Source organism: Helicoverpa armigera, chromosome 28 (genome assembly GCF_030705265.1).
Source record: "Helicoverpa armigera isolate CAAS_96S chromosome 28, ASM3070526v1, whole genome shotgun sequence".
NCBI classification, from domain to species: Eukaryota; Metazoa; Arthropoda; class Insecta; order Lepidoptera; family Noctuidae; genus Helicoverpa; species Helicoverpa armigera.
Window position 1 is genome coordinate 7,325,414 of NC_087147.1, and position 15,236 is coordinate 7,340,649.

The window sequence follows — 15,236 nt, forward strand, 5'->3', positions numbered from 1 at the left end:
ATAATGAGTACACATCATCATCACATCATCCTGCTTATCCAAAATTTTCAAATGAGGATAAATATGTATTAAGTACATTCTTTATTGTGCATAATTATTTTACAGCTTTATTGTACAGCTATTTTGCCAAAAAGCTGCAAAAAAATACATCGTTCTAAATAACTTCACGATTAATCAGGAGTTATCAACAAATATAGCTATAGAATCTATCTAGTTCCACTTGAAACCATAACTTAATAAGTTAAGACCTGATCTCAACTTGGCTCCGGTCTAACGACCGTAAAAAGAAACTAGTTTGTCATGTTGTGTTCTTGGAAACTAGCAGGCTTGTAACTAGTTGTAAATCAATGTTGCTAGCACTTACCTACTACTATTTTTATGTCTTTCTTAAATACCATGGTTCAAGACGACCTTGCAAAGATCGTCATTTTATTTTCTCATCACTAGGCTTAAACCTCTCCATGAATGGTTCATGTAATTTTTTCATCTGCAGCTGTCATTTGAACATCTTTGGCAGTCGTTACGGATAATTAAAAGCCAGTACAGTCAATACCAAGGGGAGTTGGGTTGCCCGGGTAACCCGGGTTGAGGAGGTCAGATAGGACAGTCACTCCTTGTAAAGCACTGGTATTCAGTTGCGTCCGGTTACACTGGAAGCCGATCCCAACATAGTTGGGAAAAGGCTAGCCAGATGATGGTTCAAGGACCTTGCAAGGATCGTATTTTAATTTTTCCACTGCTAGGCATATGCCTTTATGTACGGAAAAGGTGTAAACATAGATCTTCAGATATTTGCCATATATTTTGCATGAGCAATCTTATTCTTATTGTTTCTCATCGAGATTGCTTTTAATTGAATATTAAGACTAGACTAACATTTAACACTTCAATCTATTGGGAACAATTGAGATGCATCTGTTTAATTAATTGGATTATTTTTAATCTCTCTTGGTGTCAGTTGTTTTGTCTACGTTTCTTTTAATGTAAATTATACTTTGATAAAAGCTGTCTGCATGTGAAAGTGCAGTGTTACTAAATGACTCAAACGATTTATCAAATTTGGATCTGGGTTTATTAATGTTCTGGACAAAGTAATACACAATTTAATTTTTTATGACGATACGATACTTGATCATATAAGTTTTGTCTCGAAAGCTTTATACTTCCACTAAGATTTCTAACTTCACAAAAAATCAGTTCAACCCATATAAAAAGGAACTTAATTCCGCAAAAACATTCTCAAAGAAGTCTACTAAAGCATTTTCTTCAAGATCAATTGACCAAACGCCTCTAAGACCACAATCTCTTTGTATCATCCACTGCAGTATACTTAACTCTAAGTCTTGAAGTTGCTCTTCAACCTACACAAGCTGCCAGATATATCCTTATCTGCTAACCGCTTGGTAAATGTTCTGGCAATCTTCCAACGCTCGATGGAATAAAAACTGTTGGGTAGTTAGTTTTAATGGAGATGTTTTGTGAAATGTCTTCGTTATAAAGCTGGCTTTTTATTGCGGTTTTAATCAAATTACTTCATACTATAGTTATCGGCACGAATCTTGAGCTGTGACCTACATCTGCGCAGCAGTGATTTATTAGCAAAGAACCAATCCCGAGTGAGGGCTACTACGTGATGTACTGCGGGCCAATCACCGCTTTAGCCCGGGTCAACCTGTGGCCCATTCAAGCGGAGAGTAAATCAACGTTAAGCTGAGATTCATCCGACTTAATACCCGACCCCTTTTCTATACTACATGTTAAAGAAATATAGGGAAAGATTGCAAAGTTGAGAATGTTGACATGGCCTTTCATAAGGCTTATCGAAGAAGGATTTATTATTTAGCGAAGTAAACGTGCTAGGGGAGAAAGTAAAAATAGAACAACAGAGGATTTTTATTTCAAGTTTTATAATGTTTCTACAGAGTTTAAGGAGGATCCTCAATCATGCATGGTCTTGACATGAAAATCGGGATCAGTTTTGGTGTATAATATGTCTTCAAAATTGCTTATGATGGTTTGTTTTTCGTTAATCAACGACCTTAAAGATTCCTCGACTCGCTACGATAAATTACTTACTTAATAGCTTTTCCAAAATTAATAACACACTATTTATGACAAACTTCCCATCCACACCCACAGGGGACGAGCCGCTTATTAAACAAAACACAAGCCCATTGACACGCCTAACATTAATTAAGGAGATAACACCACATTTTAATTATTGTAAATTAACCGCTCGATAAAAATGCGCTCGTTATACTAAGCTGATTGAGGTCACGGCCGGCAGATGGCAGTGTTTATAATGTAGGTGTATTATAAATATCCCGTATGCTATATAACATTTTGTAATACCAACACCCACGTGCGTTGCATTGGTTGCTGGTTACACGAATGTTACTGTTACAGCCTTTTTATCGTCCCACTGCTGGGCACAGGCGTCCTCTCACACGAAGAAGGATTGAGCATTATTCACCACGCTTGCTCAATGTGGGTTGGTGATTTCAGACTTAATAGTCCAGGTTTCCTCAAGATGTTTTCCTTCATCTTTTTATCAGCTATTGGTGTTAGATATACTTAGAAAGTACGTACAAACTTAGAAAAGTTGCATCGGTACTTGCCTCACCTCGAATTGAATCCACACCCTCATACTCGAGAGGTTGGTTCTTTCTTTACCCACTAGGCCACCAAGACATACATGAATGAATTTCGTAAAATTTTGTGGCCATTTCTGCTGGTCATTGTTGGCAAAATATGGATTAGTCAGCAAGATTATAGTCTCTTAATCTATTGTTTGTTCTATCTAATCTTTGCTTCATCTTTACGCTTTCGTGGCGCTACGCAAGCTTATCGTGGTTGAAACAATTTTTTCCTTTTATTAAAATGATTCAGCTATGACTGTTGCTCTGAATTTCAAATAGGTAACAAAAATACCTATAACAGAGTTGTAGATATTGAGAACTGTTATTTCACGGAATCTAAAAATTACTTCCTAAAAATAGAACTTCGATAGAAATATTTCTAGGGTAGTTATTTATTTAGCGTTGTTGGTTTTCTCCAGTTTTCTCCTTATTGCGTGGGATGCTGCTTATAAAACGACGAATTTTCTTTTTGCCTGATGGCCTCTGACATGGTTTTGTAATAACTGCCATCAGAGAGAGACGTGGGAAGGCAAGTGTATGTATTCGAGTGTATTACCGTCAACTCCCATTTTTTTTGGCTAATGACAGTAGACCAGTTTCTCATTTGTGTCCTTTTCATTCATCATCCATCATCTGCCTTTTCTTTTATCAACTTTTTCGCTTTCCAGACTACCATTACTAACAAAGTTTTACATGGAGCGACTACCTCTGAACACCTCAATCCAGGTACCTGGGTAAGTCAATACCCCTTTGGTAACACTGGTTATCATCTCCTAACCACTGAACTGCGGAACAATATTATGACCATCTCATAAAACTATAACCTGAATGAGGTAACATTAACATCCCAAAATATATCTTACAACACTTCTATATTTTCGCCTTTCCCAAACAATGTGGGTATAAAACCGGTGAGATTAAAACCACTAAATAAACAAAACTATTGGAAGAGTGCCAAGAGCCAGATAGATCGGGATCGGGAAAAAAACGTAACGCGGTCAGTGGATCGTCTGATGTTTAGGAAACTGATATTTTCGTATCATTTGTAACATTAAACAGAGTATATATTGCTCACTTATACAATGATATTAGGTGTGCTCATCAATGAATGTATAAAAGAGAGTCCTGTTAGTTACACTAGGTGTAACTCAAGAATGGCTCAACCGATTTGGCTGAAAATTTATAACAAGACCGTATCACCGTATGCGTTGCGGAGGAATGAGGATCATGTTGCCTGAAAGGTTAGGAATATGAATGTAGATGGATATAGTGGAAGAGGAAGACCAGAGAAATGATGGATGGATCGTGTGAAAGTCAATATGGCTATAAAGAATGTTACTTGTGTGATGGTGGCAGATAGAAGAGTAGGTATGACAGAAGAAAACAAGCTCCAATCCCAAATAATATTGCGACAAGGGCAAGGAAGATCACGACCTGTTGGTTCAACTTATTAACAAGATGTTTCTTTTACTTCCAGTATCTGCACGAGATAGGCCACAAGGTGTGCGTGACGCAGCCTCGCGTCGCCGCCGCCGTGTCGCTCGCGTGCCGCGTCGCTGACGAGCGCGGCGACCAGTTAGGCGAAGGCGTCGGCTATGCCGCAGCTAGTACTAACTGTAGAAGTACGACCACTGGGATTGTTGTAAGTATATCTACAGTTGATCTACCTGTCTCCAGTGTTCCCCGGTCGTTTTAGAAACTTTCACAAAGCAGCCCGTAGCCTTGAAGTTGGTGATTAATACACCCGTGCATCGGAGAGCACGTAAATGTCGGTCCTGCGCCTGATCTCTCTCCGGTCGTATCGGATTGCCGTCCCATCGGGCTATGTGAGTGTAGGAATAGTGAGTGCACCTGTGGCCAAGCAAATTTGCGTGCACTATAATATGTCCTGCGCAGTTGGTCGATCTCCTTACATGATAGCTCTCATAATAGCGTTTGGATGCCACTTACAATTTACTATTTTTTACTTAACTGATCAAGTATATAACTCTGCTGTAAGTACCTACTTGTTGAAATGAAGTTTGAAAGTGCTGTTTCAGAGATTATTCTCCACATACAAGTCTATTTTTGAATACTAACCTACCTTACTTTACCTAAGCCATTAAGAGGAAAATACTGTGTATTGTGTTTATAATTATGAGCAGATAATTGCTTTGTAATCAATACCACGAAATAAATATGTAGTATGGTTTATAGAATTACTTTATTGTACCTATAATTGTATTAATAAATTATCATCACGACCTATCCTTTTGTATTGTAGCAAAATTATTGCATATTTTCCTGTTTCGTTGAACATTATCTATACTTATAAAATAAAGAGGATTTTTTGTTTGTTTATTTGCACCATAAAGGCTCCGAAACTACTAACCCGATTTGAAACATATTTTCTTATAGAGGTACGGTGCTGTTGGAAAGCTTCACTCTTCCCGAGTAAGCAAACTCTTAACAAACTAATAATTTGTAAAAACGATAGTTTAGAGATCGTATGTTAATAAAAACTTAAAACAAAAAAGGGGAGTTTTTTAGGGTTTTCATATAAATCTAATTATAACGTATTTATTCCGGTATCAAATTACATCCAAAATTGGTTCAATAACACACATTAAAAGTATCTAGGGTCTAAGTGTGTGTAGCCGATAATCGGCTAGGAGGACTTCATAATTAGGTATTTACCGGATGACTACCGCAGACAGAGTTTCCTACTTTTGTATTTTATGATATCTATAACGTCATAACATTTTGGTAAATATCCCATAATAAACTGATATAAATATCAAGTACCTATATCTGATAAAAATGCAATCTAAATTGGTATTTCTATGTACAAACAAAAACCGCTGCAATATAAATGATTTACGTAGATATATTTAATGGTGTTTTGGGAATTTCCAAGTAGAAAAATGTGAAAGTACTTTACACGAAGTTTTTTTTTTTCAGTTTTATCCTTAGCTTTACAGCCGTTTCCCGCGGTATCACCCGCACCCCGTGGAAAAGAATGTAACAAAAATATTTAATAACTAGCTTTTGCCCGCAACTTCGTTCGCGTGGAATAGTGACTACCAGCAGATTTTTGATTTGCCCAATAGATGGCGCTATATGTCCGGAATAATTTTATTTTTATTTTTTTTGTAATAAAAACTATCCTATGTCCTTTCTCAAGTTTCAAACTATGTCTGTACCAAATTTCACACAAATCGGTTCAGTAGTTTAGGCGTGAAGAAAAGACAGACAGACAGACAGAAAGACAGACAGACAGACAGACAGACAGACAGAGTTACTTTCGCATTTATAATATTAGTTTGGATATTCCTCTTCATTTCAACTGATGATGTTTGTTTCAGTTCATGACCGAAGGAGTCCTGCTACGAGAGATGTTTGCATCTCCACTTCTCATGCAGTATTCCTGCATCATTCTTGATGAGGTCAGTATGTTTGTGATAGCATCATTTATAACCATTGGATCAGTAGCTTCAAGTTGGTCTTAAGCATTTTATACATGTGTTGCTGGGGAGTAATTTGAATAAACGTTTTTGAGTTTGAGAGTTTAATGTCTCATTTGTGGTATTGTTAGAGTCTGTAGTCTGCCAATTACCCGTATCAAAAGAGTTTCAACGATATCGTCAGTATAATGAATAAGTCAACATTGACACAAATTTTAAAAATATTTTTTTCAGGTACATGAAAGAACACAAATGACTGACGTTTTAATGGGTCTCCTGAAGAAGATTATCAAGGTAAAAACTAATTACTTGTTTATTAGAGAATTCAATCGGTTAAAGAATTATTATATTTTTGAAAATTATTGCCATTTAATAGAGTTAAATAAACAAATCATACAATTTAATTGGTAATGAAAAGTTCATGACCCTTTATAAGCCAAATCTACAAGAATGTTTGTGATATCATAAAAAAAGGAAATAAAAGTTAATCAACCATTAAGTTACAAACCAGTGAGTTTGTTTGTTATGTGATGTCCGAAGTTTTACGATTACATACCAATTAATATTTATGTAATGTCCACCCTATCAAAAACAAACATTAAAAGTTTACCACTTATCTTTATTAATATTAGTAGGAGCAAAAGATTTTTTCTCGTGTTTGCTGCAAACATTTTTATGGAGTTTGTAAATGGTTATAGCCCATTCTCTTACCGGGTGTAGAGAAATTCCCTATAGACGCAAATGTATCATATGATATCACATGAAACAGTTAGTACTCATATTATTTCGTAATGAGAACTGAAAATATATGAAATGCAAAAAAAGGACTTATAGGTAGTAGCAATGAGAGTGGATTTAAACAACCTATTGAACTACAACAGTTCACTTAAGTCCAGATTCCTTCAATAGAATTTTTCTATCGTTTAAAAACTTCTTCAGTCCGAGTTTGGGCCTTAGACCCTGTATACAGGGTTACTGGTAAGTAGACCGCATCCTTTCAGGAGGTGATAGTACAGGTCAATACTGACAAATTTGACCCTGGGATACACTGGGCAAAAGTTGACCCGTTTCAAGATAATCGAATTTCAAGATCTTTTATTTACAAGTCGTCTAGGTACACGAATACATTTTTATTATTAGTTAAAAGTCCCGTTTTTGCGGATTTTTGTGTGTTTTGTGCCTTTTTGGATAGCTAGATAGATGTAGATGTTTTTTAAGTATTCTGCACAAAAAAATGAAGAGTAACATTTTTGAGAAAATAACTACTAAAAAAGTAATTGCTGTTCGCTATAATTTCCTCTGTGATTTGTACAGTTTTATGGATTGTTATTATGAAGTGATTCATCTTCTATCCAAAAACACACAAAAATCCACAAAAAAGAGACTTTTGACTAATACTGAAAATTTATACGTGTACCTAGACGACTGATCTTGAACTTCGATTATCTTGAAACGGGTTAACTTTTGCCCAGTGTATCCCAGGGTCAAATTTGCCAGTATTGACCTATACTATCACCTCCTGAAAGGATGCGGTCTACTTACCAGTAACCCTGTATAACTATTTCTATAAAAAGAAATCGTTGCTCACGGAAGGCAACTTTATCAAAGAGTTTTTTTGTTTTCAGAAACGCAAAAACCTAAAACTAATAGTTTCCTCAGCGACCATGGACGCGGAGTTTCTCCGCGACTTCTTCAACCTGACGGAGAAGAAGGAAAATAAAGCTAGCACTTCTACTATATTGTCTATGCAGGGGAGGACGCATCCTATTGATGTTTTTTATAGCGAGGGTAAGAGGGTTTCGAGTTCCTTCAAGTCTCATGCTTTAAATACAGTTACAAATATTTGCATTTCTGAAGTTGGCAGTTTGAGTGCTTTTCGCATTTGTTCGTGCAGATATTGACCAGAAGCTTTGCTAGTCCAAATTAGTGAAAATGAACATGAAAATGCAATAATGCAATGTTTTTTTTTAAGCCAATTAGGAGTGATAAGACAGATCCCTTATAAAAATAAACAGAGTCATGCAGTTTGAGCCTTGTAGCATCACCAAGATTCAACTGATAAAGTTAACCTCAGAAAACTTGCAGTAGCGCCATCTATGAAACTGATTCATGTATTTATCAGATTGAATAATTTTTCAGAACCGGTACCTGATTATGTTAAAGCCACCGTGGATACCGTAATCAAAATACATGAGAACGAGCCCTTTGGAGATATACTGGCGTTTTTGACTTCACAAGTATGTACATTTATGAGCTACTAGCTTCCGCCAGCGGCTTCGCCCGCGCGGTGTATTGATAAAAAGTAGCCTATGTGTTAATCCAGGGTATCACCTATCTACATACCAAATTTTAATCAAATCGGTCCAGCCGTTTTTGCGTGATTGAATAACAAACATACATCCATACATTCTCACAAACTTTCACATTTATAATATAAGTAAGATATAAGTAAGATAAGTAAGATTTTCTACATAAACCTGCTTATAAGATATAATTGAATGATGTAATGAAACCTCTTACTTATTTCAAAGATATTATTGAAACAGTTTTAATATGATGTCTTACTGGTTTTGTTTATTTCTTACACCAAATACTTACTTGTTTTTAAAGAGATAGAACAAATTCGAATAAATCGGTGTAGCCAGATACAAAAATAAAATAATGCTACCACAAAAACCAATAAGCATTTAAAACAGAAGTTATAGATTTAATAAGTTGAACAACTCCTTCACAAAATGTAGGAATGTAAAAATATGTATTTGTTTATCAAGATCTGGGGAAGAATAATTTAAAAAATCGGAGTTTGCATATTGTTTTTTTTTTTCTAGGAAGAAATCCAAACAGCCCTAGAAACTCTACAAGCGTACGCCGACACGAATAACGCCACAAACAAGCATCGATCCCACTTCCCTTCAGGTATCAAGGCGGCTGACATGTTACCCGTGCCTATGTATGGAAGTTTGCCTCATTATAGACAAGTTAAGGTATGTAAGAAAATATTTTAGTAACTAAGCATTATGTGAAAAGAAATGAAAGCGACTACAATCTTATACTGACTTAGAGCTTTCTCCTAACTCTTACAAATAGTATGGTGAAAATTGCATCAGAATTGGTTCTGCCAAAAGTGAGGTAATCGCGCTCAAACATACATACCAAACTGAGCACGTCCTTTTGTAAGCCGATTTATAAAATAATAAAATTGTGAAAGTGTGTTTGCTTGGTACGCTGAAAGTGCTGAATCGTTTGACATGAAATCTTTGATGAGTCTATTAGGGAGGTTTTTGTTCATAATTAATTCAATATTTTTTGCTTAACACGATCAATTTCAGACTCTTTTTTTGAAGTGATAGTTGTTAGTTAAATGTTATATCTATATTGCTATTTCATTGCAGGTGTTCCAGAGAACAGACAATAATCAGAGGAAGGTGATACTCGCCACTAATATAGCAGAGACTAGTGTTACTGTACCCGGCGTTGTCTATGGTAAGTACCTGAATTTACATACAAATAACAAGCTATATTGTGTTGGGTTCTCCCGAGACGTGGGTACAACGGTGAAGCTATATTATGGCCTACAGAAAATTTTCTCTCCAAATTAATACTACTCCTAATACTAATTATCCAAATTATTAAGTAGCTTTGATAGCTTGAACTTATTAAAAAAATATAATAATATGTTCTCAGTAATAGACAGCGGTTTCCACAAGCTGCCGTACTTCGACCCCGCGGTTGGTGTGGAGAGTTTAGCCGTCACTCCCATCAGTAAGAACAATGCTACACAACGCGCGGGGCGGGCCGGCAGGACTAGTCGCGGGAAGTGTTATAGGTACGTTATACTTCTAAATTAATATCTTAACCATTTTTTTGTAGTAAATAAATATTATAAAGAAATTTTTCATTGTTTGTTTGCTTTTGAAAAATCTTTCTTTGGGAAAATCACGGAAAGCAGCTAGTTATTTACATTTTTTTTCTTACTAGTTGTTTCCCATGGTTTCACCCATGTCCCTTGGCAACTACAATACATAATATAGCCAAATAAATAATTTTTCAAGTCGGTACGATAGTTTCGAAGGCTTTGCGCTCCAAACAAAATGCTTTCCTCTTTACAACATTAGAATTGAAATACAGATTCTCAATTATTTTCTTCTTTTTATTTAGATAAAATCTTGTTACATTATATGATCATCATCACCATCATCATCATCATCTCAGCCGGCGGACGTCCACTGCTGAACATAGGCCTCCCCCTTAGATCCTCACAGATACCTGTTGGAAGCGACCTGCATCCAACAGGTATTTAATTTTTTGATTATATGATAATGATATTTAATTTTTTGATTATATGATAATGATATTTAAATTTAAATTGTTACAGATTATACACAGAAGCTGAATACGAGAAACTACCTCCCTCAGTACCGCCTGAAATGTGTCGCAGTGATCTATCCGGCATGCTGCTTCAGCTGAAGGCGTTAGGTATTCATAACTTGCTCAGGTAAGACATAACCCTTATTTTCTAGTCCATTTAACATACAGTAACGGGTAATTCAAAATAATGTTTTTTTTTTGTGGTTTTACCCAAATTAACATTCGATATAAGGGATGATGTTATTGTTCGCGGTTATAATATACCTCAAAGTAATTTTTGATGTTTGTATTGCTTTGAAAGTTCTTATAATTTCAAATGAAAGTTTTTTTCGTCTATATTGGCTTATTTATTCATTTCCGTAGGGACAAAAAGCTTGAGCAGAGCACTTTTTTGATAAATTTAGACTCAGAGACAAGGTGAATCCAGGAAAAATGCGAGTTTTTTTTTTTGGATTTTCGGAACGGAAAATTACACAGATAAAGAACTAACCTGTGCTGAAAAAAACCGACATTACCTATATAAAAATATGTCCATACATTTTCAGATTCACATTCCCGACTCCCCCACCAGCTAAGAGCATACTATCAGGCTTAGAAACTCTCTACGCGCTGAACACCATCAACAAGTTGGGGGAACTGACTCCCCGGGGGGAAACCGTCGCCGAGTTACCCCTCAAGCCCATGTGTGCTGTCATGCTGTGTAATAGTGGTTAGTAAATTATCATCATATCAGATGAAAGGGGGCGTTTTGGGGGTGCTGTCTTTTTGTAATTCGACGTGAAAAAAGAACTAAAAACTAGTTTAGTTTCAGTAAATGTTTTTGAATTGACCTATTGCCGTCCACTGCTGAACGTAAGCCTCCGCCAAGGAAAGCCAACCGTCCCGGGCATGGGCAGCCCGCAACCATATATTGTCCACCAACTTTTTCTCATTAATAAACAGTAAATACTAATGTCGCCGGAAGACGCTGGATGCAGGTCGCTTCCAACAGGTATCTGTGTGTGGAGATCTAAGGGGGAGGCCTATGTTCAGCAGTGGACGTCCTATGGCTAAGATGATGATGATGATGATGAAATACTAATGTGGTTAGTCAATGAATAACATTGTTTAAATATTACCTATGTTTTAAAATAATAAAAATCCCACACAAGTGCAAGCAAAAAAATAAATAAAATAAAGTTTGTAATATGGGAACCATGTAAGAATTTCAATTATCGAAGCTGGTAACCCTTTCATAAATAAATAAATTATCTAGCTATCATGGTTCAAGAGATACAGCCTGTTGACAGACAGACCACGAAATCTAATAGGATCCTATTTTTTTCCTTTACCACGAAAAATATGTACAAAATATCAACAAATTCATACAAAAAACCCCAGAAAATATTACTAAGTTAAGAGATTCCTGCATTTCTTATTATGTTACAAATAATCACATATTTTGCAACAATTTCCAGGTGAATGGGGTTGCATAGACGAGGTACTATCTATAGCAGCCATGTTACAAGTGGACAATGTGTTCCTCAAGCCCAGCAGTGGGAAGGATAATATAGCTGCTAAAGTTAGTCGGAGAAATCATTTTGAGGTATTTTTTATTCATATTTCTATAGAAAATGTTGGAGAATATTTACTCATAGTATAAGTACAATAGTGACTGTGTCTGTTTGTCGTGCTTTTGCAGTATAATTTCTGCTTTGTTTATAGAAAATTTGGTCCACATAATAATATAGTGTAGAGTTTGAAAAAGGAGATACTTTTCTTTTTATTCGGTTGCTGGAAGTGGGTGAAACCGTGGGAAATAGTGAATAATAACTAACATTTTTGTGATTTTCTGTTTTAATTAGTGCTGGTTCTCAATTTTGAAATTTAGTGTAAATCATGTTTTTTTAACAAAAGAAACCAGATTGAAAATATATTTTTATGAAACATTAAACTTTTTGTCATACATTTCATAAAGCGTAATATTTAAAGTTTCTTTAGACAGTCCGTATTATTGAGTGTTGTTTGAGTTTATTTTAGTTATATCAATTTTAAATTATCTTTTAACAATTTCGCAGGTAGCGGAAGGCGATATAATAATGTATCTAAACATAATGCAAGCATACCTCAAACTCAAAACTTCACAAGACGACAAGAGAAACGCTAAAGCTTGCAAACAGTGGTGCCAGAAGTATTATATTAATTATAAGGTTATGGAAAAGGTAATATATTTTTTACAGTTCTATGAAAATAATTATTTACAGTACTAAAAATATTTGCAATAAAAATTACAGATATACTAGTAAAAAGCTAAAACTAAAAGGTGATTTGTGTATTATATGTATTATGGAAAATTCTCTGGTTTCTGTTGGTCTTTCATAGCCTATCAAGAACTTATCTGACAGATAAACTATAACTTTGGTTTCAATATCAAGCAGAAATATTTTGGTATTGCACAAGTTATTGTATGGTTGAAATATGTTTTTCTTATTTTCAGGCTTGTGAAGTTCGAGACAGTTTAGAGAAACTTATCAAAAGAAAGTTTCAAATTGAAGAAAAAGTTTTCGATGGCATAGATTTGGGTTCAGGTAATTATTATCGCTACTATTCTGAATATGAAAGGAAAAGTCCGAGTATTAAAACGGCTAAACTGACTGCGATGAGGATATAGATGGTGCGGTGGAAATTGATGTAAGATTAGTTTGTTAGGGGAAAAGGAATTACTTTTTAATTAGCACTTGGTGTAAAAAAAATAGCTCAAATTGTTCCTTGTTAAACCATCATCTGCCTGTGAGAGTTCCGTCAAAATCGGCTTAACTATTTCAGAATAAATACTGTTAACAGCACAAAAAAGTAGTAGCACAAAGAGTTTTAGAAAACAACCTATCTATCTGTGTTTGAATCTATGACACCATATCTCTAACACAGATCAACTAATTTGAATGTCTATTTTTCAGGTAAAACTCAGCGCATAATGAAATGCGTGTTATCCGGCTACTTCCCGCAGGCCGCTCATCTCAGTGCATCAGCGACGTACCGCGGTATCAGAGGCGCTGAGCTACATATCAGTCCTGATTCTTGTCTGTTTAATACGCAGCAGCCTAAATGGTAAATATATTCGTATTTATACAAATTCGTCATCTACCTAGTCGTTTCCCAACTATGTTGTACCACCAACACATTACAGGGTCGGCTTCTAGTTTAGCCGGATGCAGCTGGGTGCCAGTGTTTTACAAGAAGCGACTGCCTGCAAGGCGGCTGGCAGGAGCTGGATGCGAGAAGCCGAAAATAGATCTCAGTGGCGTGCACTTGGAGAGGCCTGTGTCCAGCAGTGGACTGCGATAGGCTGATGATGATGATGATGATGACTGCCTATCTGACCTCCTCAACCCAGTTACCCGGGCAATCCAATACCCCTTGACAAGACTGGTGTCAGACTTACTGGCTTTTATCTTAACACACAAACAACAATTCAATTAAAAATCTAACACATTCCTAGGAAACATTTTGTTTGTTTATTTGTGCCGCAAAGACTGCTAAATGAAAACATCTTTGACCGTAGGGAAGTTACACTATCCCGAGTAACATAGGCGTAGGAGTAACATATATTTTGAAGTTCCAAAGGGACGGTTTGATACCCAGGAAACAGCTAGTGTTTTATATTTTGAAATATTTATATTTCTGTTATAATAATATTTAAAAAATGTTATAGAATTATTAATGTAATAATGTTTTTATATTCCAGGGTAATGTTCGCGAGCGTACAAAGCACAGGTGACAAGACGTACATGCGCGAGATGATGACCATACAACAAGACTGGTTATTAGAACTGGCACCACATTATTATAAGCAAACCTAGTAATAGCGTAAATAAAACTTATTTTTTGGTTTATATGTTTTTCGTTTTATTTTATTTTATAGCTTGTTATGAATGAATTGTGGAAAGATTTATTATACTTATCTTTTGTTGCATAGAGGCTCAAGTTCACCTACAAAATATACGTTAGTTATCTTAAAACAACTGTTTACTTCGAACTATTCAACAGAAAAACTGTTGTTCACGTTCAATTTTTAAAGTAAACAGTAGTTAGAAGAACGGACGTTTATGTTCTCGGTGAACTTGGGCCTAAGTCTAATAATCTTGATAAGACTTCTAAACACAAATAAATGATTATTAGTCGCATCCTATTTTTAAAATTGAGTTTTTAAATAAAAAGTCACATCAAGATTATCTTTAGTTAAATGCCTACTCTAATGGAGTGTGAATGCCTTTTCTAAACAGATTTTCAGAGCCCACCAAAACAAAGATTTCCGACCCATCAAATCAAGAAAACCAAAATTTCCGAGTCGGCTCGTTATGACTTGAGCCCCAAATCATAACGAACCTACTTGGTCATTTTACTATCATCACAACGCCGAAGATTGCCGAAGAAAGCCGAAGATAGTTGAAGACTGCCGAAGATTGCCGAAGATGGCCGAAGTCGCGATCTTTTAGGTTGGGCTGGAACATAATCTTGTGGTAGTCGGAATTTTTCCACAAAATTATGTTCCAGCCCATTCATCATGTAGAAGAAAGAAAACTCAAGAAATACTGATTAGAATGTGCATTTTTTAACGTATGAAATGTATTTATTTCTGTCTCCAAGGTACCAAGGTATCGCCATGCCAAATTTCATTTCAATCGGTTCAGCTGTTTTAGTGCGAGAGCGTAACAAACAAGCTTATTTGTAAATGTTTGTATTTATGTACTGATTTCCCTCTTTTCAATATCATATACTGTTTATTTTTGTAACGAAACTATTGTAA

General features: G+C 35.6%; 1 protein-coding gene across 1 annotated transcript in view; it reads left to right on the forward strand.

Moving 5' to 3' along the window:
* Positions 1-14,324, forward strand: part of LOC110377853 (probable ATP-dependent RNA helicase DHX35) — a 46,444-nt gene extending 32,120 nt beyond the window's left edge. Inside the window, exons 3-17 of the mRNA XM_064042280.1 lie at positions 4,117-4,281; positions 5,984-6,064; positions 6,317-6,376; positions 7,708-7,870; positions 8,222-8,319; positions 8,911-9,066; positions 9,475-9,565; positions 9,767-9,908; positions 10,458-10,577; positions 10,996-11,159; positions 11,908-12,035; positions 12,508-12,651; positions 12,927-13,017; positions 13,387-13,537; positions 14,175-14,324. Coding sequence (XP_063898350.1) covers positions 4,117-4,281; positions 5,984-6,064; positions 6,317-6,376; positions 7,708-7,870; positions 8,222-8,319; positions 8,911-9,066; positions 9,475-9,565; positions 9,767-9,908; positions 10,458-10,577; positions 10,996-11,159; positions 11,908-12,035; positions 12,508-12,651; positions 12,927-13,017; positions 13,387-13,537; positions 14,175-14,289 — 1,869 coding nt within the window. The 3' untranslated portion in view covers positions 14,290-14,324. The remainder of the gene's footprint in view (positions 1-4,116; positions 4,282-5,983; positions 6,065-6,316; positions 6,377-7,707; positions 7,871-8,221; positions 8,320-8,910; positions 9,067-9,474; positions 9,566-9,766; positions 9,909-10,457; positions 10,578-10,995; positions 11,160-11,907; positions 12,036-12,507; positions 12,652-12,926; positions 13,018-13,386; positions 13,538-14,174) is intronic.
* Positions 14,325-15,236: the final 912 nt, after the last annotated feature.